Here is a 23,197-nt window from a genome sequence, read left to right on the forward strand (position 1 = left end):
TAAAAATGTTGTGGAGACACATTATGACTTTGATTGACATAAGTTTAGAAGAAAATGATTATATATAAAAATTAGATTTTTATTTCTTACAATTTTACATATGCTATTGGAGATAATGATAATATTATTTACATAATTGATTTCTGTAAAAATTTATTTTAAAGTTTATTACGAATAAATAAAATAATCTAATACATAATCAAACAATAATACTTTTTCCATATTTTAAATATGTTTAATACTTTAATTTTAAATCTTTGTTAATTCTTCTGGAAATATATTGAGATGTTAAGTGTTGCACAAAAATGTAAAATAGCACTCGTAACATGGAGTGTTTTGTAACATTTTGCTTTTGCTGAACTTAGACTTTTAAATACTGATTAGTAAAATATATTCTCAAATTCTATATTATTAAATGTACAAATAATTTTAATAATAAATAATACGCGCGCATAAAAAATCATTGACATACATAATAGCTTCACGATCATAAAGTTTTCACATGATATAACATTTTCTCTTCTCATTCATAGTTATCGGTAACAATTCAGGCACATATTTTGTTCCTCGCGATTATATCTGAAACAAAAATTTAGTCAAGCAGTTACGAAACGCACAAATTTCAGACTTTAGTAAAGACACGCGTAGTGATTCGAGACTTACACAGGTAGAGAACAATTTTGGCAAAACAATTCCGAGCAGTGAACGCATGCAGACAAACAGGAAGAACACAACGTCTGATCGCAGTAATAACATTTGCTTATTGCTGATTGATCTATTATTCGGCAGCACCCACAGAGTTCCGTTCTCGTATCCTGCAAAAGATCAAAATTGCAGTAGCCTGCAGAAAGGAATCACAGATTTCAATAATCATACCAGACCTACATTAATAATCTTATTGCTAGCTTTCAGTTGCAATTTGTCAGTCAATAACATCTGCTTTAGGTTGGATGTGGTCTTAGATTTACTGAATAACGGTGATTGAGGCAGTGCGAGATCCAGATCCATTTGCGTTGAGGTGTTTAATCTATGGGAGAGTGCCTTTACGCCTGCCTTAAGCATGTTTAGAGTTCTATCTGGAAAAATCCAATAATAAATCAAAGTTAAAACGATGCAACAAAGAGCATTGTCAAAACTTGTATGGAAAATTTGTTTTATTTCAAATGCAAAATAAATAGAATAAATAAGATTAATCAAAATAAATAAGTATTGGTTAGAAAATTGTATTCCTTACCATAAACATCCTTCATCCGTTCGTCGCTGGACACGCCGTTATTTACCTCCTTCTGTCCTACGTGTACCTTGATCTGCGGCAACAGATCACCATCGTAGGGACAAGCACGTTTCGGCATCTCCAAGACTTGTGTTAGACAATTAACCGAATATACCGATTATTTTGCCAATACTGTCACAGCAGACGCAGCACGTGTTCGACTCGAGTTTTCGATTCATAAATTACATTTTGCTACATTCACTCATTCTTTCCTTTTCTGCATTATTCAAAATTTAATTTGTTTAACGTGCCTTTGAGAACCGTACTTCAAAACAAAATCTTTTCGTTTTATGTTGTTGAATTGTTTTGTATAAAAATAAAAACTGCTTCTAAATTAAATCGTACTGCTATTTCAGTATTTACACTGTAGTAGCACTGCGAATTAGCATTCACAGTACTAACTGAACACAGCCGCAGATTTTTATTTTTTAGTTCCTAAAAAGTCCGCTACGAGCCTCCACTGTTTTTGGTCGAGAAATGAGGTAGTAATATGACTCAATGTTATGTCAAACGTAGCCTCTTTGCACAGTAGTATAACAACTTATTATATTTATTTATTTTTTAATAGTATGCAATGAGTCGAAAGAATTTTTTATTTGTACGTAATATTGCTCAATGATAAATAAGCCAAATTTTTACTGCTAAATAGTACAATTAAACAATAGATTAGATGAAGGTTTTCGCACAGTAGCGCGATTACAAATTGAATTTTGATCACCTCAAAGGTGCTGACTGGCGCAGTGGCGCTATAAATGCATTGTACCGCGTGTTTTGAAGTAACCTCAATTCAGAACGCCGTTTGGACTCACTTTTTGCTCCATTATCGAAATTTGGTGAGAATTAACAATTACACGTTCATGGAATACAATCACGTGGTGTAATCCTGAGAGCATAATTCAATATGACGATTCGAGTTTTCAGTCAACTTGGCAACGATCTGTTAAAGAGCACATGTTCCAGCAGATTCTCTAATCTTCTCCCGTGGAGGAAATCATCGGTGCTCAATTTCGTGTTCAGAACGATGTCGGAGAAGACGGCGGTGAAAATCGGCACGCACGACGGCACCTTCCACTGCGACGAAGTACTTGCCTGTGCACTCTTGAAACTGCTGCCACAGTACAAGGATGCCTCTATAGTAAGGTAATCATCCTATGTAATTGAAACTTGTAACTAAGGAGTTCGAGGGAAGAGACAAAATTAGAAAGGACAATTTTAATCGTAACATTAAAAGAACGTTAAAATATATGAGAAGCAAAAGAATTAAGAAACATCCGTGGATGTCACGTTCTATTTCTAGATCTCGAGATCAGAGTATCTTGAATACCTGTGATATCGTAGTGGACGTCGGCCGGGAATATGATCCCTCCAGGCACCGATACGACCATCACATGAGGTAGGTAATGCATTACGCTATAAAATCCTTCGTTGCTCCTGACACGTTTCACGATCCCTGTTCTTTTTGTATTTAAGGGAATTTAAGGAGACAGTTAGTACCGTTATGAAGAATCCAAGGTATAAGTGGACAATAAAATTAAGCAGTGCAGGTCTGATCTATTGTCACTTCGGCCATGAAATATTGAGAAGTGTACTTCCAGATGTAAGGGAGGACAAAGTTATCGATGAGGTCTTCATGAAGGTCTACGATACCTTGATCAAAGAGATCGATGCTATAGACAACGGTGTGCTGATGTACGATGGAGAGCCATTGTAAGACAAAAGTGCCCTAAATAAAATCCATAGCGCTATGTCTGTATTATAGACAGACTGTTTTGAAGTATCGCATGTTTCTTTGTTCCAGGTACCGAATTGTCACTGATTTAAGCTCCCGAGTGAGCAGTCTGAATCCTCAGTGGAACAGCAAGGATGTCAATGTCGACGAACGATTTAAGAAAGCTATGGCTTTGGTCCTAGAGGAGTTTCTGGAATTTGTACGATACACGAAGGACATTTGGCTACCAGCAAGGGACATCGTGCGTCGCGCTATAGAGAATCGATTGGAGGTAAAACAATTTTTTCGGACTTTTAGATATTTTCGATTGTTTTTTTGTGTGTAAAATAACATGTGTTTTTATACGTATGTTAAAGGTCGACTCGAGCGGAGAGATAATAGCACTGTCGCAGGCAACACCGTGGAAGGAACATCTGTTCCTACTGGAAAAGGAGATGAGCGTATCGCCACCGATAAAGTACGCTGTTTTTGATGGCAACGACTCGTATCGGGTTCAATGCGTGCCGGTAGCGTTGGGAAGTTTCGTATGCAGGCTGTGTTTGCCGGAGAAGTGGGGCGGTTTGTCTAACGACGCGCTTGTGGAAGCCTGCGGAATCGAAGGCGCCCGATTTGTGCATGCCAATCGGTTTATCGGCGGTCACGGTACCAGGGATGGTGCGTTGGCTATGGCGCGTAAAGCGCTCGAAATCGGAAAGTCGGAATAATGTTTGATAAGCGCTAGGTCGTTAATGATTATTGAACAATTCCCGACTCCTCTTTTTACGTTCGACTTAAACTGATTTATTTGAGTCGCGCTTAGAGGAAACATCGTATCAATATGATATTCTCGAAAAATAATTTTTTGATATGCTCAAAAAATAATGTTTTCTCCCGAAACACTGCGTTTTAATTTGACATTAATTTATTTAAATTATAATCCAGAAACAGGGTCTCATTACCACACTGCCAAGAACACTGGTCACGATAAAATATGATGTAATGAGGAACAATAAATTACTATAATGCACCTTTAAAAGCATCGAACTTGTCAAAATTCATTTATTGTCAAAGCGTTTCTACATATCAGATCCATAGACAAGACATGGCACGGGAGTCTCCGCTCGTTCTTCTCCGATTGATCTGGAATTGGTTCCGGATTGAGCTTTTGATCAATATATGCGGCGTATCAGTTTCCAACAGTTGTCAGGATCATCAATTAGCGTTTCGGGCGGCTGCCTGTGCGTGTGCGGCTAAGTGTGCGGCCTTAGCTTGCGCCACCTCGGGGGTGTCTATTACTCTGCCGTCGGGTCCAAGTGGAGCATAATTATAGGTATAGAACGCGGGTGAAGTAGAATATGCCAGAGCACCATAGGGGAGAAGTCCGACCGCTTTGGCAGCCTCCTGCGTGAATAAGCGTCAATTAAAAAATCTCTTGTCGATCAGTCGTGCAAAGGAATAAAAAAGGAGACTTTAATGATGCAAATATTGTAGAGGTCTGAAACAAGCAACAACGCATTTTATCATATGACTACCTAACGTTATGTGTCCATAGATCGACATTGATCACTTCAAACTCAAAGTATCGATATTTTCAGAAATGTGAGATGTAGTTAATATTTGGTACAACGAAACGATGAATATTAGCAGCTCTTGTCGGCTGATCTAGCTTGAAAAATTTGAGGCTGCGTGAGCGACTCCGGAATTTGAACATTAAAAAGACCTGCAGTGCTCGCACGGTGTTGATAGCTAGAGTAGCGAAAGTGTTAAATCGAACGACAAGCCCTTCCTGCGCACAACTGCGAATAACTGTGTCGTTTGTGTAATCTCGTCGCTGAACGAGATCGTCGTACTTGGGCGTGAGCGGCGAGATGGGCAGCCTTGGCCTGGGCGACCTCGGGTGTGTCTACCACTTGGCCATCCGCACCGATGGGCGCGCCGTACGTAATTGCAGGTGCATAAACGGCCAGAGCAGCAGCGGGCACGTATCCATAGCCGAGCGTGTTCCTGGCGGCCTCGTAAGCCTGGGTGGCGAGATGCGCTGCTTTCGCCCGGGCTACCTCTGGCGTATCCAAGAGCTTGCCATCCGGTCCGAGCGACACGCCAATGTGATAAGCTAGATAAGCTGGCTTTGCAGCCGCGATCGCGCAGAGTGCGGAGAGGATGATCTGTAAAATGAATAATTTAAAACAATTGAGCTTGACAAGCTCGAGAAGCTCCATGATAAATGTGCTCAATTTAACTCTCTAATTATAAGTTTTTGTAAGGGAACTTTTGTACTTGCAAGGAAAATTAATTGCGAATAAAGAAAATGATAATGAAGAACGCCGGCGTTAATGTGAGATTTATGATTACTGAAGGAAAAATATTATTAATTATGTTAAGAATGTTGTCACGTAGCGAGTGACTAAATTAAATAAAATTATTGTTTGTAGCTAGCTAGCTTTTTCCGGAGTCAGTTGGCGATACTCACGAGAGTCTGCATGTCTTATCAGTGTGGTCGAGCGCTGCTGGATGATCTCCAGTACTCGCCCTAGAGCATGGACTGTTATGTCGTACCGTGTCGAGCCTCGGATCTCCTTTTATATCTGTGAATCCTGGTAGGGAGTCGTCGACCCGTAGGAGGGGACCACACCCTGGCAGTATGTGTTACACCTCAAAAGTGCTGACATTGACATTACGTTAATGAGACCCTGCTACCGTCCCGGCCTGAAGCTGCCCGGGAGGGATATTCCACAGATGTGGATGCATCGCCGAGGTCAGTTGCGTCCTCGACAACTTCCTTAGCTGTTCTTTTTTATCCTCAGCATTATCATCATCATCATCATCATTATCATCATCATCATCATCAACAACAACAGTAGCTGATGCCGAGAGACCAACCAGAAAGTCCTCGGCGCGGCTCGCCGGACTTGATTAATTTTTGTTGGAAGGATCGTGTGGAAGGTGACTCGGGCCGTAAAGGCTACCCTTTACTACCACAAAAATAATGGCTAATGAATGTTCATGGGGAACGTAACTGCAAGGCGCTAAATGTAACTACAACGTGCTAAAGCAGTTTTTGCGCACGTACATGTTTCATTTTTTTACGCAACGTGCTAATGGGGTATCGTTTGTCATGAGCGTCTCGTTTGTCGTTTTTCCCGTTAAACATTTTGTAACGATATGACATCGGGATATGATTAGAATATTAAATTAAAAATATGATAAAATGAGACTTAACAATTTTTTTATATCGAATTGTACATTATGTAATAATATTTAATTCAGCCTTATTTGATTATAGATCACGCAATTCTGTTGCCCATCTATAATTGCCTCATCGCGTCTGTATCAAACGATTGCGATCGTGTAACACACTTGTGTCTGTTAATGTTAATACCCTAATCATTTTTTCAGTGATAGATCTGATCATAGTAAAAAATAGGAATTTTTATAAAAAAAAGATCGGCACAAGGTTGCATACCATCGCATTTAGTAGAGAGTACCCATTCACCGTTTACCACAACTTATCTCAATATTTCCAGAAACGACCGATCAATGGCCGTCCTTGTCGATATCAAAGTGAAGCTGCTGAAAGGTGGAAAGGAAAGGGACAAGACGTAATTAAAATGTATGAAGTGCGACGTAGAAAAAGAGAGCGCCGGCCGGCCAAAACGAAGGTTGCCCGTCCGTCCTCGAGAGCGGAAGATTTTTCCTGAATGGACGAGCAGACTGCTCCCTCGGTTTTGACGTACTCGGCGAGTATCGGTCGCGCCTTTTTGCTCGTCATCGAAAATCCGACAGCAAGGTCTTGCTTCCTGATGAAACTCTCTTTGTGCGGCTCGAGCGAGTACCGTCTGAATCTCGCTCGGGGCTAAAAGCGCACGCAAGAGCGAGTTTCCTAAAAATTAAATAAAATCGTTTCACTTAGAAATGAAAAGCTTTTTCATGAAAATCAAAATACATTATCATTTACGTGGCACGTATTATCGAATATTCTTTGAGAACCTTTTAAACTTTTATCGGAGCTTTTAGCACAGACAATTAAACTTTTGTAAAGTCGCATCTTTTTAAAGTTAAACGATTTATTTCTGTTATGAATGCTGTTCAATCAATCGTATGATAGGTCAATAATAGATTGTAAGTATCTCTGTAATTATTACATTATACCGCTTCGCCGTGACATTGTTGAGCAATGCTCGATCGAGTTAAGATTGCATTTGCACATAATGGCAAATCAGTAATGTCATGATTTTTGCATATAAATGAAGTAAGTTCATAAGTATTACAACTTTAACTGACTTTTTACTGTCTAGTAAATTATTTAAATAATTAATTAAAAACTTGCCAGTAGGTCGCTTAAGAAATAAAATAAGATATCGATAAGAAAAAAGGGATTCATAATTTATGCATGGCATAATTTATGTATTTTTCCTGATTTTTGGTTGAACATCAGACGAAAATTTTGTCCATACTTATATGTAGGCGTTTTAATAACACGTGGATCGCGCAACGACTCAGCGAACAAAAGCCCTTTTTCTTCGAGATAATCTCAGCACGCCCAATGATCCTATTGTTGGTTAGCATACATGCACGTATGAAGTACAATCGAGGCGAATACCTTAAATGCTCATTAAACGACATTCATAATTATCTAGCTAACTTGGTGTTTTCCTTCGAGCATGTTTGTGTGGGCTGGACATCGATCTTGTAGCGATCCATAAATACTGTCTAGACTCTAGACAGATCATGCAGCTGTAAATAGAACAGCAGTTTCCGTATTAAGATAATTACGTGAGCACAATTAAATAAAATCTTCATCACATAAAAAATTATATCATATTATAAGAAAATTAATATCTTACACGATTATAAACGTAAATTCCGCGATAAAGTAGAAAACGAGTGTTTATTATAAAACTATAAAGCTTAATAAAAATTTATACGATAATGTTTCTCATTTTTTTAAGTACTCGCAATCCATATTTTCCACAGATTGGAAGGGATTTGTCACGGTGATGTTGCAAATAACGTTGCATATAGCACGTAAAGTATAGAGCTGAATGGCTTATCGAATCATTTGTTTGAAAGCGAGATGAAATGTTGCGAGCTTTGAATCGAATTTGGCTGTGACATATTCGGAACAAACGACAGAGTCAGGATGTAGTGATCGGATCAATCATTTCTCGGATTCGCCAGCGTAAAAAGACGATGAGATATGTTGCCAGCGTGCGAGGCCGCAGGCGGATATTGACAGGTATATGCCTGTTGCATACGTCGATTCTCGACAACCGGCCGATTATTTATAGCGCCTGCACCGAGCTGACGGATCTCTCTTAAATCACATCCTTCCTTCTAACGCCCGTAAATTACACACAAAGCAGATTTACTGTTAATAGTAACATTATGCGGAACATTCCCTTATTTTGTTTCACATTTAATTTTACTTTTGATCGCGTATTAAAACATATCAAAGCGAGTAAATAAATTACATTATTATAACGTAAGATTAATTAATCTAAGATTAATCTATTATATGAGTATATAATAATGAGTATATAAACGTGCAAATTAATTGGTTTTTATTTTGTAGATTAGTTATTTCAAATTGAAGAGATATTTGACTCAACAGCAATGTCAAAGTTGTAATATTAACAAATGAACAACACAAATCAGGTAACAACAGAGCATGCTTTATTTATTACTTACGAGCTAAGACACACGTTTTTAATAACAGTAAGTAAAGTACCAGCCAGTACATAAATCTTGTGACTCAGTCTGAAAGTTATGATCGGAGGTGCAAGCGATTTACGACGTGTCTCGTAAGAAACTCGAATATGCACCGTATATAACAGGCTACATCTCTGCATAAAAAATTTGAGGAACGCCTTCTCCAGTTATGCAATAGTACTGCGAACGATCTTGTAATTCCACAAGTAAATTTTGTGCGCATAATCAACAATTAATCACGAATGGATTAATCAATTCTCGAACACATCGTCGCGTCCACTCTTCGTTCCTTTAATTAACAAAGTCAATAATCGTCGTAACTGTCATGATCGTGAACTGCATTGGCATGAGCTTGTCCGACGTCGGGGGTATTAATCACTCTTCTGTCGTGGAACAAGGGGGCCGTCGAGCCGTGATAGCCGTGGTTGTAAACCGGTGGCTTGTAAATCTGCGAACGATCGTCGGTGACCGCGACAGGTGCCGTGGAAGCTACGTGATTGTAAGCTGCCAGGTGTGCCGCTTTCGCTCGGGCAACTTCCGGCGTGTCTACCACGCGACCCTGAAAACAAAGGAGATGCTGAAGAAACGAATTTTCCTATATTATAGTCAGTGCCCTTGTTTAAAAAGTCGAAAGAATTAAAATTTAAATTAGTTTAAACTTTTTAAGACAATTTTCAGATAGAATAAATACGACAAAATTGTTTACTTCGTGATCCAGCGGTGCAGGCGGTCCGTGGTATTTATGTTCGTTATGGTACATCCGATGGCCGACGGATATAGGTTTCGAATATCCGTGATAGTCCTCATCTTCTGCATAGGAAGCTGCACTATGCGGAACTTTCGCGGCAGCTTCCGCCACGGCGGCGAGATGCGCCGCTTTAGCATGAGCCACTTCCGGTGTATCCACGACTCTTCCATCGTGGCCTACGGGCGCCGGTGGTCCATGGTATTGATAATACGTCGGTGTAGCCAAAGTTATCGCAACGATGGAGATTAAGATAATCTATACGTGTAAAAATTTGTTAATAAAAATAAAAAACATGTGTAAAAGTGATGGTACATAATATCATGAATGATGCTAAACAAATTAATTTTTCTGGAAGTCGCCAAATAATTTTAGAAATTTTTTAACTAACTGAGATTATGTAGAGATTATAACAATTTTATTACAAGTAAATATATAACATAATTTGATTTTTCGTTTTGAGGAGATTGTTAAATAAAACAAGAAGACAAGAACAATTGTACACCGAAAAGATCGCTTACCAAGGACTTCATCGTTACGTTCAATCTGAAATGGAATGCTACTGTTTTATAACCATCGAGCGTGAAATGCTCGGTTTATATACAATCGGCAATTTAATCTTACCTAATAGCATCACCCCACCAATGCGAATACCGTTCAGCTAAAATACAATCGATCGTTTTTTGCGAAATGCGTCAAGATGCACATTTTTTGATATTTTTTGCATTCTCAGCACCACAAGATTCAGTTACAGTTATATAATTGATAAATTGATTTTTCAATATAATATCAACTATATAAATTATTATAATTATAACATATAATTAAATGCTAACATAGTGTTTGGATAAATTTTTAATTTTTAATTCATGATAATAACCGCAGATTGTTACGGTTATTAATGCATAGAAATTTATTTTGTCATGCAATATTAATTGCAAAAACATGAAAAGTGATTTTAATTCTAAACATTTCAAGTCATTCCTTTTACAGAAAATTTTTGTTGTGTCTGTGATGACATTACATTTTATATTAATAATATCAAAGATACATGGACAAACTTTCGCTCATTTATTGCAACAAGCATTAACATTCCTCTAGACTTCCATTGACTTCAACCTTGAGTCTTTTTTCAAAGCTTTTGTCCGTAATCAGAATTGGCGAGATTGGGATTGCTCGTTCGATCGATCTCCACCAAAATGTTTTCATGCCACCGACACTTTTTATCGAGCCAATTGTACAACATCGTTTGTAGAATGTTCACGTTTTCGTTGCTGGCGCAATCGTAATTTCGCTCTTACCGGCGTTCCAGCCTCCCTCCTCATCGCACCCCCCATTTCACTCACTCTCCCTCTTGTTCCTCCTCGTTGCACCGTGATACTTTAGTCTCTTTTCTAGTCTCGCAAGGTAGTCTCTTCAATGTATCTCCATCTCGTTCCTCAGAGCCGCGCGTAGCCGAACAGAAAAACTGGGCCCCCCCCTTGTTCTTATTATGTGAAAATCAAGCCGGGCCCGTGTCCACGTTACGTTTACGCTATTTAATACAAACGAGATAGGTGCCCGTATTGTTCGCCGGCTATATAAGGTCCACGTGGCCCGCTCGTATCGGCAGAGATTCGTCTGATCTTAGATAGACGCACGCAAACATGAAGTCCCTCGTGAGTACATAGATACCCTCATTAAGTCTCTTGCAATTTTCTGTCACAGATTTATAAAAAGGTGCCACCTCGGAAGGGCGATAACATCTAGGTCAACACATTCTCCCTCTACTTGTACTATCTGTCAATCACCATCATGTTACTTATCATGGTACCACTTCTCTTACCGTTACCATCATCTCGCTCATCTGTACTTCGCAACTTCCCATTAATATTAACGCAGCACTTATCTCTCACAAACTGACTAAATCTCTTATCTACCTGTCTTTTCAGATCGTTTTATCATGCCTCTCATTGTCGACGCTGGCTTTGTCCGCGTATGTGCCTTATCATCAAGCATACGGGGCCGGATATCACGGGCCGTCGGCTCCGCTGGCCCACGACGGCCGCGTGGTCGACACGCCGGAAGTGGCGCACGCCAAGCAAGCGCATCTGGCAGCGTACGCTGCGGAGGCTGCCAAAACGGCGCATCACGGTGGATATAACGTGGGATATGCCGCAGACGGAAGTTACGACAATCATGGAGCACATCACGGCGCGTATCACGGACCACTGGCACCGCTCGGTCATGACGGAAGAGTGGTGGACACGCCGGAAGTGGCTCATGCCAAGGCCGCGCATTTGGCCGCTCACGCTGAGGAACTCTCCAAGATCGCTCATCTGTCGTATCTGGATCCCTATTCGCATGCCAAATGGTGAATCCTTTGTCGAGACGTTGCAGAAGGAAATTAACTTCATTCATATGTAGCAGTAGAGATTGAAGAAAGTAGAGGCAGGCTTCGGAAGATCGTTGCGGGAACGCGCGTTGACGTGGATTTCTATTTGTAGCGTGCTGGTGTAGCAAGGCTGGTAAATGTACATTTCCAAGATATTCTGTGTATACGCCATTTTAACGACATGTCGCAAGAGTAAATAAAAAATACCAATGAGTAATACGTGAATTTCTTTTTTATGATATTCTCAAGATTCTTTCTAAAAGATGATTTTCCTAGATTCTTCCTGATAATAATATGATACTTCCGATTTCCTTGTCAGTCAAGACGATTCAAGAACATTGCGATTGCGAATAGGTCTTAATTTATATAGGGAAATGCAAGAATTAATTTCTTTGACATTTTTTATTTTGAAAAATTCATACGAAATTACATCTTTTTCCATAATGCGAGCACTCTTCCTTGCTATTGCTCAATTTCGTGAAAAAAGAAAGTGCTCTTGGCAATGTGCCAAAATGAAATCCGCTAGTTGTTCTACGAAGGCACGAGTTCAGTTGTCAATCCCACGTGTCGATTACTTGCAATCAACTGACACTCCGCCAAGCTCGACTAAATGCCTGAACTCGCGCCTTCTCGGCATTGCGTTGGTGACAAATGCGCAGTTCCTTTCAGATCAGCCGTACGCACAGGGCCCGATCGATGAACCAAGCAGTTAGTTGCGACATCGCTTTACTCCGTTTTAGTAATTCAAGTACTATTGTTATCGCCACTCTATGTGACATACTATTGTGATTGATTCGACACGTATGAGTATAATCCCATAAACTGCTATAGTGGGTGTAACACGAATATTGCCCGATTATACGATTTAAAAACACATGACACAATCGTAAATCGATCTTGCTCAAAATCGATGCTGGTTTTTATAAAATATCTTTATTGTCTCCTCCTTTGAAGATATCAATATTAATTTTATAATATATTTATGATTTATTAAAATTAAAGCTCATTATAATTAAAATGTACTTTTTAGCTATTTAAAATGTGTAAAATATTTAAAAAAAGAGCAATAATTTGCGTTTTGCTGCGCTTGAAGAAGTAGTAGCTGTTTATATTCTCGACAAACTCTATTGCTTCGGGAAATCCTAAATCACTTTGGCGAAAGTCGAAAAATCAGCCGCAGTCCCAAATGACTTTGAATTGCACTCGCAAATGATGTATGTTGCGTGTGGCATGTAACTGCATTGCGCACTTTTATCTGTGACACGCGCAGGATCACGGTGTCATTGTTAACGCACGCTGTAAATGTTACGGGGCAGGGCTCGTTTAAGGAGAGCATTTTCCTGGGTGTGGTTGCACCCCGCGAGTCGCTGTTGTCCAGGTGGGGCACGACAGCATGCCCGTATTCCTATAAATTGCACCATGCACGTTGATGGCAGTCATTAATGCGGATCTAAACGCATGTGTCGATAGTCATAGTCGAGACCTAGACGACGGAGTACCTCCTCAAGACTCGCCGCGATGATCGGATACCTCGTGAGTATACTCGGAAGTTCGGAGGTGCAGTGAAGTGACGTTCTGATGTTTCAATTTCTGGCTTCTCATGCTTGTTATCCGGAAATTTATATTAATTTGCCGAAAGAAAGAAAAGATTAACGTTATTATTAATTTTGTTAATACTAATCGCTGAAAAACCTACAGTTTTGTAATGTTGTTACCTAACATCATATAATTTAATTAATTTTACTTAATAAATAATATAATTAATGCTTGCTAACGACAAGTTGATCAAGTAAAAACTATAAAATTTAATTTGCAGGTAAGTATCTTATCGCCTTAAGTTTGTAATTAATTAATGTAATTAATTACTGTACTTTGGTATGATTTACATTACAGATCCTCTTACTCGCTATATCCAGCGTCATTCAGGCAGCTCCACAGTGGTATGGGCATCATGCTTCTTCAGCACCACTGGGTTCTGATGGTCGCGTGGTTGACACACCAGAAGTCGCACAATTAAAAGTTGCCCACTTGAACGCTCTGGCGGAGGCTAATGCGCGGGCACCTAAGGGACCAGGGCCAAATGCTTACGGACTTGATGGGTCATATGCCCCGTCGTATACCCCATCATATGCCTCTGGGAATTACATCTCGCGTTACAGGTTTGTTTTCGACATTCTCGTTTCGCGATCTCGTTATCTTATTCAAGCATCAAGAATAAACTTAGTATCTGATTTTATTAAAATTTCTTTTCATCGGCATTACAGCGGACCACCGGCTCCGTTGGGTCCGGATGGACGCGTAGTCGACACACCCGAGGTTCAGCAAGCCAAGGCCGTTCATTTCTCTCTCTACAATGCGGAAGCGCGGCGCGTGCCGGCTGGTCCAGCTGATCCAATCTCCTCCGGCGCCTACGATCCGTCCTGGAACAGCGGCGCCTACAACCCCGCCTGGAACGGCCCGGTTCACAATTACTATTAAAAGCGAACGCCGTTCGCGGGGAGACGACCGGATCAAGACGACCCGAAACACGCACTTCCGCTGGTCCGATGGACGCCGTTGCTCCAGAGCGATCGATGGATCGGTCGATCATGCTGGACCACTCGCACAATCCTCGGGATCCTCCTCAGCTACCTCAGAATTCGAAAACTAGAATATATTGACTACCTCCCCGATCACGAGTGAGCGAGCGGTGCCCTCTCGCTGATATATCCCTCAGTGAACTTTCTGTCTGTCAATGCTGCATTTCATGCGTTTCCTATCGTCACGCGTGAGTACTTGTATCCGGTGTATGCGGTGGAAGAAATATATACATATATGTACACGAGAGATAGAGCAGTAGTTATAAAAAGATGGTTATTCCTTGTTTCTTACACATCCACATCCAATATCCTTCGATTTAAACATGCAAAAATGAAAGATCCAATTTTTAAAAATTTATATCAATTTACAAGTTCAAATGTAGAATTTTGTGTAAATTTATGTAAGGATATTCGCGTTGCGAGTGCGTTACTCAGTTTCAACGCAAACGTATTATTTTATTTTTGCCGTTATTTTCTGCTATTTCCTATATTTATTTCGGTGTTGTTATTCGTGCATGTCATGTGTACCGTTATTTCAATCTATTTCCGCAACAGTATGCGATCAGAGATCGTAATCTACTTAACATACTTCGTCAGGCACGATTAATCACGTCCTTGCTACTACTGGCACAAGCTGTCTAGGCTAGCGAAGAACTATTCCATGCTGTCTCTGTTATAGAAACCGGTTTCTGCCTCGTCTTCGTGATACAATTTCCTTTCCTATCGTTAACCAGAATCAACAGAAATTAGAGCTTCGTTCCACAAAATCGTCTTTCCGTCAATTCGAAGAAGCTTATGAATAGAATTCAAATCATTTTCTAATTCTTTTAGACATTCATGGACAAACCTTAATATGTATATGTACATAGAGGAGGATTCTCCTCTATATACCCTATTATGAGATATGCTCCTAATATGAGATAATGGGGTTTCTGCTAAACTAGTGAGCACCATCTGTTAGTTCCACCATAAACTTATTACTCTTGGTGTAAAATGTATTTAGTGAAAAATTCATTGTTCGTTATTGCGTTTAGCCTTTGCAAGAAAAAGTTCGTGAAATTGTGAACATGTCAAAGGAACTTGAGGTAAGTCTTTAAACCTTGTTTATTATATAATAAAGAAATGGTTGGCAATAAATTCAGTATGCAATGATAGAGTAGAATCGTAGTAACAGGAAAATACGCAATTTGTTGAATTGCTTAATTGTAGATGTTAGATTTCATGATCGCGGAACCGCTAGACGTGTGGCTCGTATAATGAGACATTCAGGGTACTCTTAATATGAGATCATTATTGCTCGAATATGAAGATTATGTAGTGTAATAAAAAGAAAGAAAATACTACTTAATGTTAAAGAAAAGTTAATACGAATTTATATTACGAATTTTTGTGTATTTAATTTTTATAGAATCTGACTATGGAGGTTAGAGGAACGAGGAAGCATCGACAGTGGAATCGTGAAGATTTGGCGAAGGCTGTAGCAGCAGTATTTTTATAAAACTATCTAATAAAGTTTTTTAATTGCAATACTGATGTATTTTGCACTTTTAACACCGATTTCTCGAGGTATCTTATATTAGGAGCACACTTTCTCGATCCTGCGTAAAGCTCTTTTTTCAAATTTTTTTAATTTTCAGAAAAAATAATATTTATATTAGATTTTTCATTTCACCAACCTAAAGCTTATTAAATTCTCTTCAAGATAACATATTACATTTTAAAATTCTGCCTATAGATTTCCTTACATTCGGCAAAATCGATATGGTATCTCATAATCGGGGACTTTCCTCTATATTATTTTGTCAATTATTAATTATTATTAAATGTATAAAAAAACGTTAATCAATTTTATGAAAAACTTGATTAATAATTTCAATAATAGCCAGTTGTGAGCGCGACTGTGCGCGCGTAGGCTTTCATGTGGGCTGCACGCGCCACCGCTACTTCCGGTGTATCAACAACCCGGCCATCCGGGGCCGACGGTCCCCGATAGACGATCGGTAATACCAAATGGATCGCTGACAAGTAGAGCAAGTCCTCACGCTTGTAGGCGTCGAATTCGCAGCTCGACGACGTTGCAGTCGCCACGGCGCGGGCGTGAGCTGCGAGATGTTTAGCCTTGGCTACAGCGACCTTAAAAATTGATCATTCAGCATAATTAAATTGCTATTATTTTTATCACACTCTCGGTTTAGCCGCACTGTGCAGCGTCTATATCTTTGTCCCCAGTTTCTGTTGAAAACTGTCAGTCAAATCGACTTTTGGAGAATAAAATGTTCCTTTTTGACTAAGAATTAAAATTCACAATTGTGGAGGTATCCTTCAATTCATAATTATGCCCATGATCATTCAATTGGGATGCTCGTCGTCTTGTCGATTCGCTTCTCGCCTTTGTTGCGCGACGTTTTTTACGCAACCACCCTACTCACCGCAACGCAACAGTGCAACGTGCATTCGTCCGAACTTTTCTGTGGTTGCAAAACACGCTTCACCGTCCGATTCACGGACGACCAGCCTGGATCATAGATTACCCGATGATCCTTTCAAGGCGGTCCTCTTCCTTCGCCCAGCGTCCTTGGAACCTTTGAAAATTACTGTTTCCCATCGGTTAGGTACGGATCCACGTAAGTTAGATCTAAGCCTCAAAAATAAATCTCTGTTAACAAAATCATTCAAATATTTTTCTTCAAAATGACATGTGTTTCATTTTTCTCAGAGTTATTCATTATTAATATTAATTGCAGATATTAATCAGCTTGTTACATTTATGGATGCTGCAAATCCTTTTGTTGCTTCTCCCAACAATAAAGCATGACATCAAACAGATTAGCTGTCAGTTTGGGGTCAGTGGAACAACGCGAGGGAGAAGATTATTTGATCTTGCCCTCGTTACGGCAAATCCACGCCGATCCGCGCGTAACGTGAGACAGAAGAACTCGGCCGACTGCTGGCGCGTCGCGGGCGATGATTGCGCAAATCTGCGCGCACAACGGGGTCTCGTAATACATAATCCACAGGACACGTAACGAGTTAAACCGCGGCCGCGAATATTCTACGCAGCATCCGAACGCCGATCCTTCGAAGAGGATCGCGGGATGTTTCGTTCCTCCCGAATGGGTGGGCGTTGCATATCCCTCGCGCCTTCGTGTCGAGATCAATTTAGCGATGTATGCAGCATAGTTACATTCTCTCGCGAATACGATCGATTATTCTTCCGAGGGAACTTTCATCAGTTTTCGCGAGATCGTCGATCACCGATGACGTCACGTTTGCTTTTCGGTCCCGTTACTTGATGAGTGTTCCGTTTGCTTCTTTGATTCCGGGACCATTGTATCTTCACACACGATCCATCCCTTTTTCTCGCGATTCGCAGGTATTCCGTATTATAAGCGAATTCCTGACCTTTCCGTCGCGAGTTACGATGCTCGAGTTCATTCTCGAGGAATGAACGCGCGAGGCTATTATTCCGCTCTCTCATTCGTTTCTTCTCACGTCTTTCGTACACCGGTGACCTATGTGGCAACCTCCGCAACTGTAACGCTATGAGATGACTACGTTTCAATACTTGCTGGGATTTACATGGATATTCCTCGGTTCCCAGAGATTCAGCTTGCGACTATAATATAGTGTCACGAATATTACAGGCTTTCTGGAAGAACGCGGCGCGTTCAAGCAACAATCTTATTGACGCATTTTGCAACGCCGATATCTATTTGTTATGTGCAAATCGCTGTGCAAACCGGCACGGTGTTGGTCGACCATAAGTATTACATCAGAAAGGTTCCGTCTTTTTTTTTCTCCTCGACGAGTGCGATTCGGCTTGCGTAAAATTGCGTGCGCGTAGGCCGCAATCGTTCGAGACGATCGTTACGATATTGTCTCGCGAGAAAACAGAAAACTTTCCTAATCGAAACCTTACGACGATCTGTGATCTCTCCCTTCTTGTCCGTCCGATTTTTATCTGGATTAAGGCACGAGAGTTGCATCACAAGCAACCGCCGCGATTTCTTCCGCGAGAAATCTCACAATGCGATCTTTCGCGAATCTCATTTTTGTTTTCGCGCGTACTAACGATAGTTCCGTGCTGCAATGTGATTCAACTGATCTATCTTGATATAAATTTAACACGCAATTAATTACATACGAGATTCAGCGAGCATGTGAAACAGAGCTAATTATATGAAATAAAAAAATATCACAATCTCTCTCTGCAGGCATTATTTGTGTAAACATTTGTAAGCATCCGTGGTAATTTTACAGTCCTGAATTAATATTCTCACAGTTTCAATGCAATGAGACCACATCCTCGCCATGATTAAGTTACGTTAAATACGATGCAAGATTGAGAAACGCGACTGGCGCGTAAACGAGACTTGGATTTTCAGGTTAATTAGTAAATTAGAAATATCGATCGTCATATTAAGTTACAAAATATTTCTCACGCAACACTCGTTAATTGACAACAAACCTGAGCGATGTATCGCAATGAGTAATTTACAGTGGACATGTAAACTTTGATCTAATTAAATTATTTCGAATTATCCTATCGATTATGTAAAATAATTTCAACTAATTTTATATCCGCAAGAGGGAGAAAAAAAGGAAAGATAAGGACAAGAGGAGGACAAGAAGTCAGGTTCATCCTGTCACGAAATCTTTTTTCAGAGCAGTCTTTATATATCACAATTAGCGGATATTTAGAAAAGAGGCGTACAAATGTCTGCAAATGACAGCGTCGTAAAAAGACTTGATTGATTCGTAAAAAAAGAAATCAATTTATTCATCTAGAGTATGTACAGGCTGCGGAGCGTACCGATCGACCGATCGTCCGTCAGGATCAGTAAGTTCCTATGAGATGCTGGGACTGATAATGGTGAGGCTGATAACCCACTGACGGATTGTATGCTTGCTGCGTGGCGTAAGGCTGAGTTCCAGGGTACACAGGTCCTGAGAACGCTCGGGAACTACCGTAGTGTCCCAGACCGGGGTTGTAGTTGACGGGCGCAGGACCGGCTGGTGATCCGGAGTAAACTAAAATCATATGTAAATATATATGTATATGAAACATGAATATCACAGAACTTTCGAAAGAATAAAATAGGCACGCGAATAATTAGCGAAATTAAATTATGGAATAAATTATTCCAGAGCGAGATTGTAGACTTTCATCCTCAGTACGTTGTACTTTTCTTACCGAACTATTTTTTGAAATAACTCACACATCTCTACGCTTCGATAGCGTTCGAGTTTTTAATGATCAGCGTTTGTCTTATCGAATTTCTGAGTCCGCGTTACCTTACGCCGCTGCAAATGGACTCGGGAACGCGTTCTCCATCTGCGCCCTACGTCAATCTCGAATTTATGCTCACGCGTCTTATGCGGCCCACGCACTTGACCCATCCACGCAGCAAATCATCCCACCCAACCCCTCTTCAGCTCACCTTGACTCTGGTCCTCGTCTGGATAAGCACTCGCGTGCTTGTAAGCCCGGGCCTCGGCTTCAGCGAGCTCGGCCAGTCTGGCTGCCTTCAAGGCCGCCACTTCCGGTGTGTCTACGACCGTCCCGTCCTCGGCCAATGGCGCCGGCATAAAGGTGGTCGTCTTCACGGGCAACGCATAGTTCTTCTGACCCACAAAGTTAGCCCGGGCATCATAATGAGGCTGTGGTTGCTGGTAGTTCAATGGGGTGTAGATGGGTGATTGTACATGATTGGGCGTCTGGTAGATCGGAGTGGGTTGCTGATAACTGGCCTGTCTCAGATAAGGCACCGCGGTCGGTTGAACGGCCTGATAACTGTACGTTGGCGAGGAGATCTGAGGGTTGTAATCGGGGGACTGGTTGTTCTTCTCGTCCTGGGCCGCACGGGCGGCGGCCTTCGCAAATTCGGCAAAGTGTGCAGCCTTCGCTTGCGCCACTTCCGGCGTATCGATGACGTTGCCGTCTTCGCCGATTGGAGCTGGTGGCGCATAATTCGGAGCGATCTGCTGCGGTGAACCGTGGTGAACCAAGGGGTACGGCGACGAACCAACGTAAGCGGCTCTGCAGGTTGCCACAAGGGCGAACAGGAAAATCTGGAAGAGAAACGATTCAGATGAGTAACGAAGACTACTTAAGATTTAAGAAAATTATGTCTTTTAGAAATACACATTTGCTCGACCATTATATTTTTACACTTTATATACACCATTATCAAAAATTAGAATCACTTCTTCTCTTACAAAATTTTTATGAGACGACTTTTAGTTATTTCTTTTTACAGTCATCGAAAGAAAGAGAGAGGAAAGAAATTCCTGCACGTGTCTTAAGAGCCATCACGTTTTGACGTTAACACGCGATTAGTATCTCATCTGATCGTTTATCAAGTCATCGTTTGCGCAGTCCCGATCGACATTTCTCACTGGGCGGTTCCTCTTGACCTACCGCAACCCTTTCACTTTTCTTTGTCTCGGGATCACTCACCAGGCCTCTCATGACGATCTAGGGGCGTGTGTTCTCCGCTGGGCTCCCACACGACTTCTTCCTGGTAAAATGAGCGCTGCTGTCTGTCAGTACTCGCTCCCAGGAGTGAAGCCCGGGCCGGTCGTCGGTTCGGCGTTTTGTGTTCCTGGAGAACGGCCGGTTGGTACCATTTATAGTCGCGTTCGTCCGTCCCCTCCCACGTAAGCGGATCGCCGGCGACCTGGAGGGAGCCAGATGTGATCGCCTAAACCGATGAACCGGGGAGGTTCGCCCATGGATCGGAAAAGGGAAGGCTATCGTCGCCCCTTTGGTGACCTTGACATTTGAACGCGGTTCCTGCACTCCGCAGTCGGAAGCGTGTCGAAGAGCTAATGAAGCACTCGATCGCATCTCGAGTGCATCGATGGACTTAAATCCCCCCCGTTGATCGGATTTTCATTTGCTGGATTCAAGCTGAGATATTATTTGTTTTTTTAAGATGATTATTTATTAAGATATTTATCTTTTCTAAATACGACAAATTTCTAAATACAAGAAATTAATGATTTTGTTGAGTTGTATGCGTTAATTCGATATCTTTATCGTTACCGAACAAATATCTATCGTTTATTCTGCCTCGAGTGATCTCAGTTAAATCACGTCGCTGATAGAATGGACCTCGACGTCGAGAAGCAACAAAAGCGCATGACGCTAAACGACTTACCAGCCCTGAGCAAACGAAGGACTGGAAGTCGAAGGACAATCCGTATTGAGAATGCATTCCCACACAATATAAAGCGCATTGCTCGTAATGCATTCATGGTCTACCCGGACCTCCGCGACTCGCGTGGTTGTTTGTTGAATTTCTATTGAATTTCTGTTGAATTTATGTAATCGCTATTACAAATTAACTCGCTCATACATATTTATTCATGTAAATATTACAAAGTTACGATCACTTCTAAAAATCGCGACTATTACATTTTCTTATTAACTATAGCGTTTTGAAGCTGTTTTTTCTTAGTAGTTGTGGCGTTTTGGATTTCAATTAAAAAAAATAATAAGTTTGATACGTTGCGTATCTGAGGAATACATATGTTACATATCGTAACGTTAAATACGAATATGCGCGACATATGCAAGAGGTGTGTCTCGCGTGAACACCTCTGACACTATGCGACATACAATAAAAACCCACGCTGCAAAGAGCGCTAGGAGACGTAGACAAGCAAGGTGACGTGACACTCTCTGTCATGGTACATGCGTACATATCGCATGACCGTGTCTTTCTTCGTCGTCTCGCTCGTTAACGCCCGTCGTTAATTTATTGTCGCGCCTTATCAATCCGCATCGCTGCGCCCGATCAGATCCCAGCGACCTATCGGCCACCCCCAAGCTGCTGTCTCGCCCAGCGAACGAACGAAAGGGAGAATATCAGCATTATGAAAGTGAGATAGCCATGGCGTGCTCAATGCCAACTCGTCGCCTGCCTTGTCGCAACACCATGCTGCAACATTCTAACGCGAAACTCACACGTATAGCCATGACAAAAGTCCGAGACAACGACCTGAAGCGAAGCAGGTGGAATTTTTCTGCTCGCGGATTCGGTCGGATTTCACATTCGGTGAAACGCAAACCGTCGCTAAATCGCTCGGTGAACGCGTGTGTGCACGTAACACGAGAAAGCAGCGGTCCTTCTTTTTTTTCGGCAGTACTCGCGAAAAACCCGACGATTGCACGTTGCGAGGAATTGTCTTCTGTCAATCCGTTACGTGGCGTAGTGGAACCGCCATAGATGAAGTTGACCTAAAAAGTCAACCATGCAAGAAACGGCCGAAAACTGTACGCAACAGGTCCGTCATCGTCATTGTCGTGCCGGCGATTATATCATTATTATTAGCGAGATTACGTATTGTTGGCGACACACACGGTCTTACGAAAAGCGCTCGCCGTAACATTAATTATAGAAGATATCGTTGTTTGGTGATGTGGTGTGGGCTCAGACGAAATGTCTAGAATGGCCGGCCCGTTAATCCCATTTCACGGTCAACGGTTTTGATTGAACGCTAAATCGTAGGAGGCACGCGCGATTCGAGATGATTGCATCCCACGGATGAATTATTGCGACGTCTCATTGTGGTGCAAACGATCGACCTTTCCCGGAACTAACAACTATGGTTTTCTTTAATGGCACTACTTTATCACTTTGACAGCTCCTCATAAGTTTCACGCGAGTGACTAAAAGATCGTGGTAATTTTCGTACCGCGTTAATAAGATTTTATGTATATGTATGTAATATGATTATAATAGAGAGATATTTCAGCGTCCATTTATGTATCTGGATCAAGTTTACTTATAGTTTCATTACG

At 41.2% G+C, this 23,197-nt stretch overlaps 5 protein-coding genes across 8 annotated transcripts; 3 read left to right on the top strand and 2 right to left on the bottom strand.

Moving 5' to 3' along the window:
• Positions 1-213: 213 nt before the first annotated feature.
• Positions 214-1,647, bottom strand: LOC105275613 (apoptosis regulatory protein Siva). Its single transcript, XM_011332564.3, has 4 exons — positions 1,235-1,647; positions 886-1,076; positions 664-815; positions 214-579 (listed from the first exon to the last, which is right to left on the bottom strand). The coding sequence occupies exons 1-4, from the start codon at positions 1,350-1,352 to the stop codon at positions 534-536; spliced, it is 507 nt and encodes a 168-aa protein (XP_011330866.1). The 5' UTR covers positions 1,353-1,647; the 3' UTR covers positions 214-533.
• Positions 1,648-1,828: 181 nt separating this feature from the next.
• LOC105275609 (UPF0160 protein MYG1, mitochondrial) lies at positions 1,829-4,012 on the top strand. 4 transcript variants are annotated; one of them, XM_011332556.3, is made up of 6 exons: positions 1,829-2,106; positions 2,220-2,413; positions 2,571-2,666; positions 2,744-2,980; positions 3,072-3,273; positions 3,359-4,012. In XM_011332556.3, the coding sequence occupies exons 1-6, from the start codon at positions 2,026-2,028 to the stop codon at positions 3,704-3,706; spliced, it is 1,158 nt and encodes a 385-aa protein (XP_011330858.2). In that variant the 5' UTR covers positions 1,829-2,025; the 3' UTR covers positions 3,707-4,012. The 4 variants fall into 4 exon arrangements, with proteins under 4 accessions (XP_011330858.2, XP_011330862.1, XP_011330861.1 ...); XM_011332560.3 differs by having other exon boundaries at positions 2,237-2,413; XM_011332559.3 differs by having other exon boundaries at positions 1,996-2,106; positions 2,195-2,413.
• A 3-nt stretch (positions 4,013-4,015) lies between these two features.
• LOC105275769 lies at positions 4,016-23,167 on the bottom strand. The gene is made up of 10 exons (XM_026972067.1): positions 20,849-23,167; positions 19,830-20,460; positions 19,229-19,419; positions 17,881-18,004; positions 16,818-16,903; positions 16,333-16,521; positions 9,397-9,693; positions 9,001-9,249; positions 4,832-5,224; positions 4,016-4,382 (listed from the first exon to the last, which is right to left on the bottom strand). The coding sequence occupies exons 1-10, from the start codon at positions 20,858-20,860 to the stop codon at positions 4,194-4,196; spliced, it is 2,361 nt and encodes a 786-aa protein (XP_026827868.1). The 5' UTR covers positions 20,861-23,167; the 3' UTR covers positions 4,016-4,193.
• LOC105275610 (cuticle protein 2-like) lies at positions 10,697-12,026 on the top strand. Its single transcript, XM_011332561.3, has 2 exons — positions 10,697-11,093; positions 11,367-12,026. Exons 1-2 carry the CDS (start codon positions 11,082-11,084, stop codon positions 11,790-11,792), a joined length of 438 nt encoding a protein of 145 aa, XP_011330863.1. The 5' UTR covers positions 10,697-11,081; the 3' UTR covers positions 11,793-12,026.
• LOC105275611 (pupal cuticle protein-like) lies at positions 12,802-14,635 on the top strand. The gene is made up of 3 exons (XM_011332562.3): positions 12,802-13,342; positions 13,703-13,968; positions 14,074-14,635. The coding sequence occupies exons 1-3, from the start codon at positions 13,328-13,330 to the stop codon at positions 14,285-14,287; spliced, it is 495 nt and encodes a 164-aa protein (XP_011330864.1). The 5' UTR covers positions 12,802-13,327; the 3' UTR covers positions 14,288-14,635.
• Positions 23,168-23,197: the final 30 nt, after the last annotated feature.

Source organism: Ooceraea biroi, chromosome 8, assembly GCF_003672135.1.
Source record: "Ooceraea biroi isolate clonal line C1 chromosome 8, Obir_v5.4, whole genome shotgun sequence".
Classification (NCBI taxonomy): Eukaryota; Metazoa; Arthropoda; class Insecta; order Hymenoptera; family Formicidae; genus Ooceraea; species Ooceraea biroi.

What these genes read in the sequence shown, in the direction of transcription:
- LOC105275613 (XM_011332564.3), bottom strand. Translation starts at nt 1,352, where the DNA reads ATGCCGAAACGTGCTTGTCCCTACGATGGTGATCTGTTGCCGCAGATC. An exon ending in CTAGCAATAAGATTATTAAT is followed by an intron (nt 816 to 885) that starts GTAGGTCTGGTA and finishes GATCTTTTGCAG; the next exon opens with GATACGAGAACGGAACTCTG. An exon ending in CAAAATTGTTCTCTACCTGT is followed by an intron (nt 580 to 663) that starts GTAAGTCTCGAA and finishes TTTTTGTTTCAG; the next exon opens with ATATAATCGCGAGGAACAAA.
- LOC105275609 (XM_011332556.3), top strand. Translation starts at nt 2,026, where the DNA reads ATGCATTGTACCGCGTGTTTTGAAGTAACCTCAATTCAGAACGCCGTT. An exon ending in AAGGATGCCTCTATAGTAAG is followed by an intron (nt 2,414 to 2,570) that starts GTAATCATCCTA and finishes TTCTATTTCTAG; the next exon opens with ATCTCGAGATCAGAGTATCT. An exon ending in ATGTACGATGGAGAGCCATT is followed by an intron (nt 2,981 to 3,071) that starts GTAAGACAAAAG and finishes TCTTTGTTCCAG; the next exon opens with GTACCGAATTGTCACTGATT.
- LOC105275611 (XM_011332562.3), top strand. An exon ending in AATTACATCTCGCGTTACAG is followed by an intron (nt 13,969 to 14,073) that starts GTTTGTTTTCGA and finishes TCGGCATTACAG; the next exon opens with CGGACCACCGGCTCCGTTGG.
- LOC105275769 (XM_026972067.1), bottom strand. An exon ending in GGGTTGTTGATACACCGGAA is followed by an intron (nt 9,694 to 16,332) that starts GTAGCGGTGGCG and finishes TTACACGTATAG; the next exon opens with ATTATCTTAATCTCCATCGT. An exon ending in CTGCACCGCTGGATCACGAA is followed by an intron (nt 9,250 to 9,396) that starts GTAAACAATTTT and finishes CTTTGTTTTCAG; the next exon opens with GGTCGCGTGGTAGACACGCC.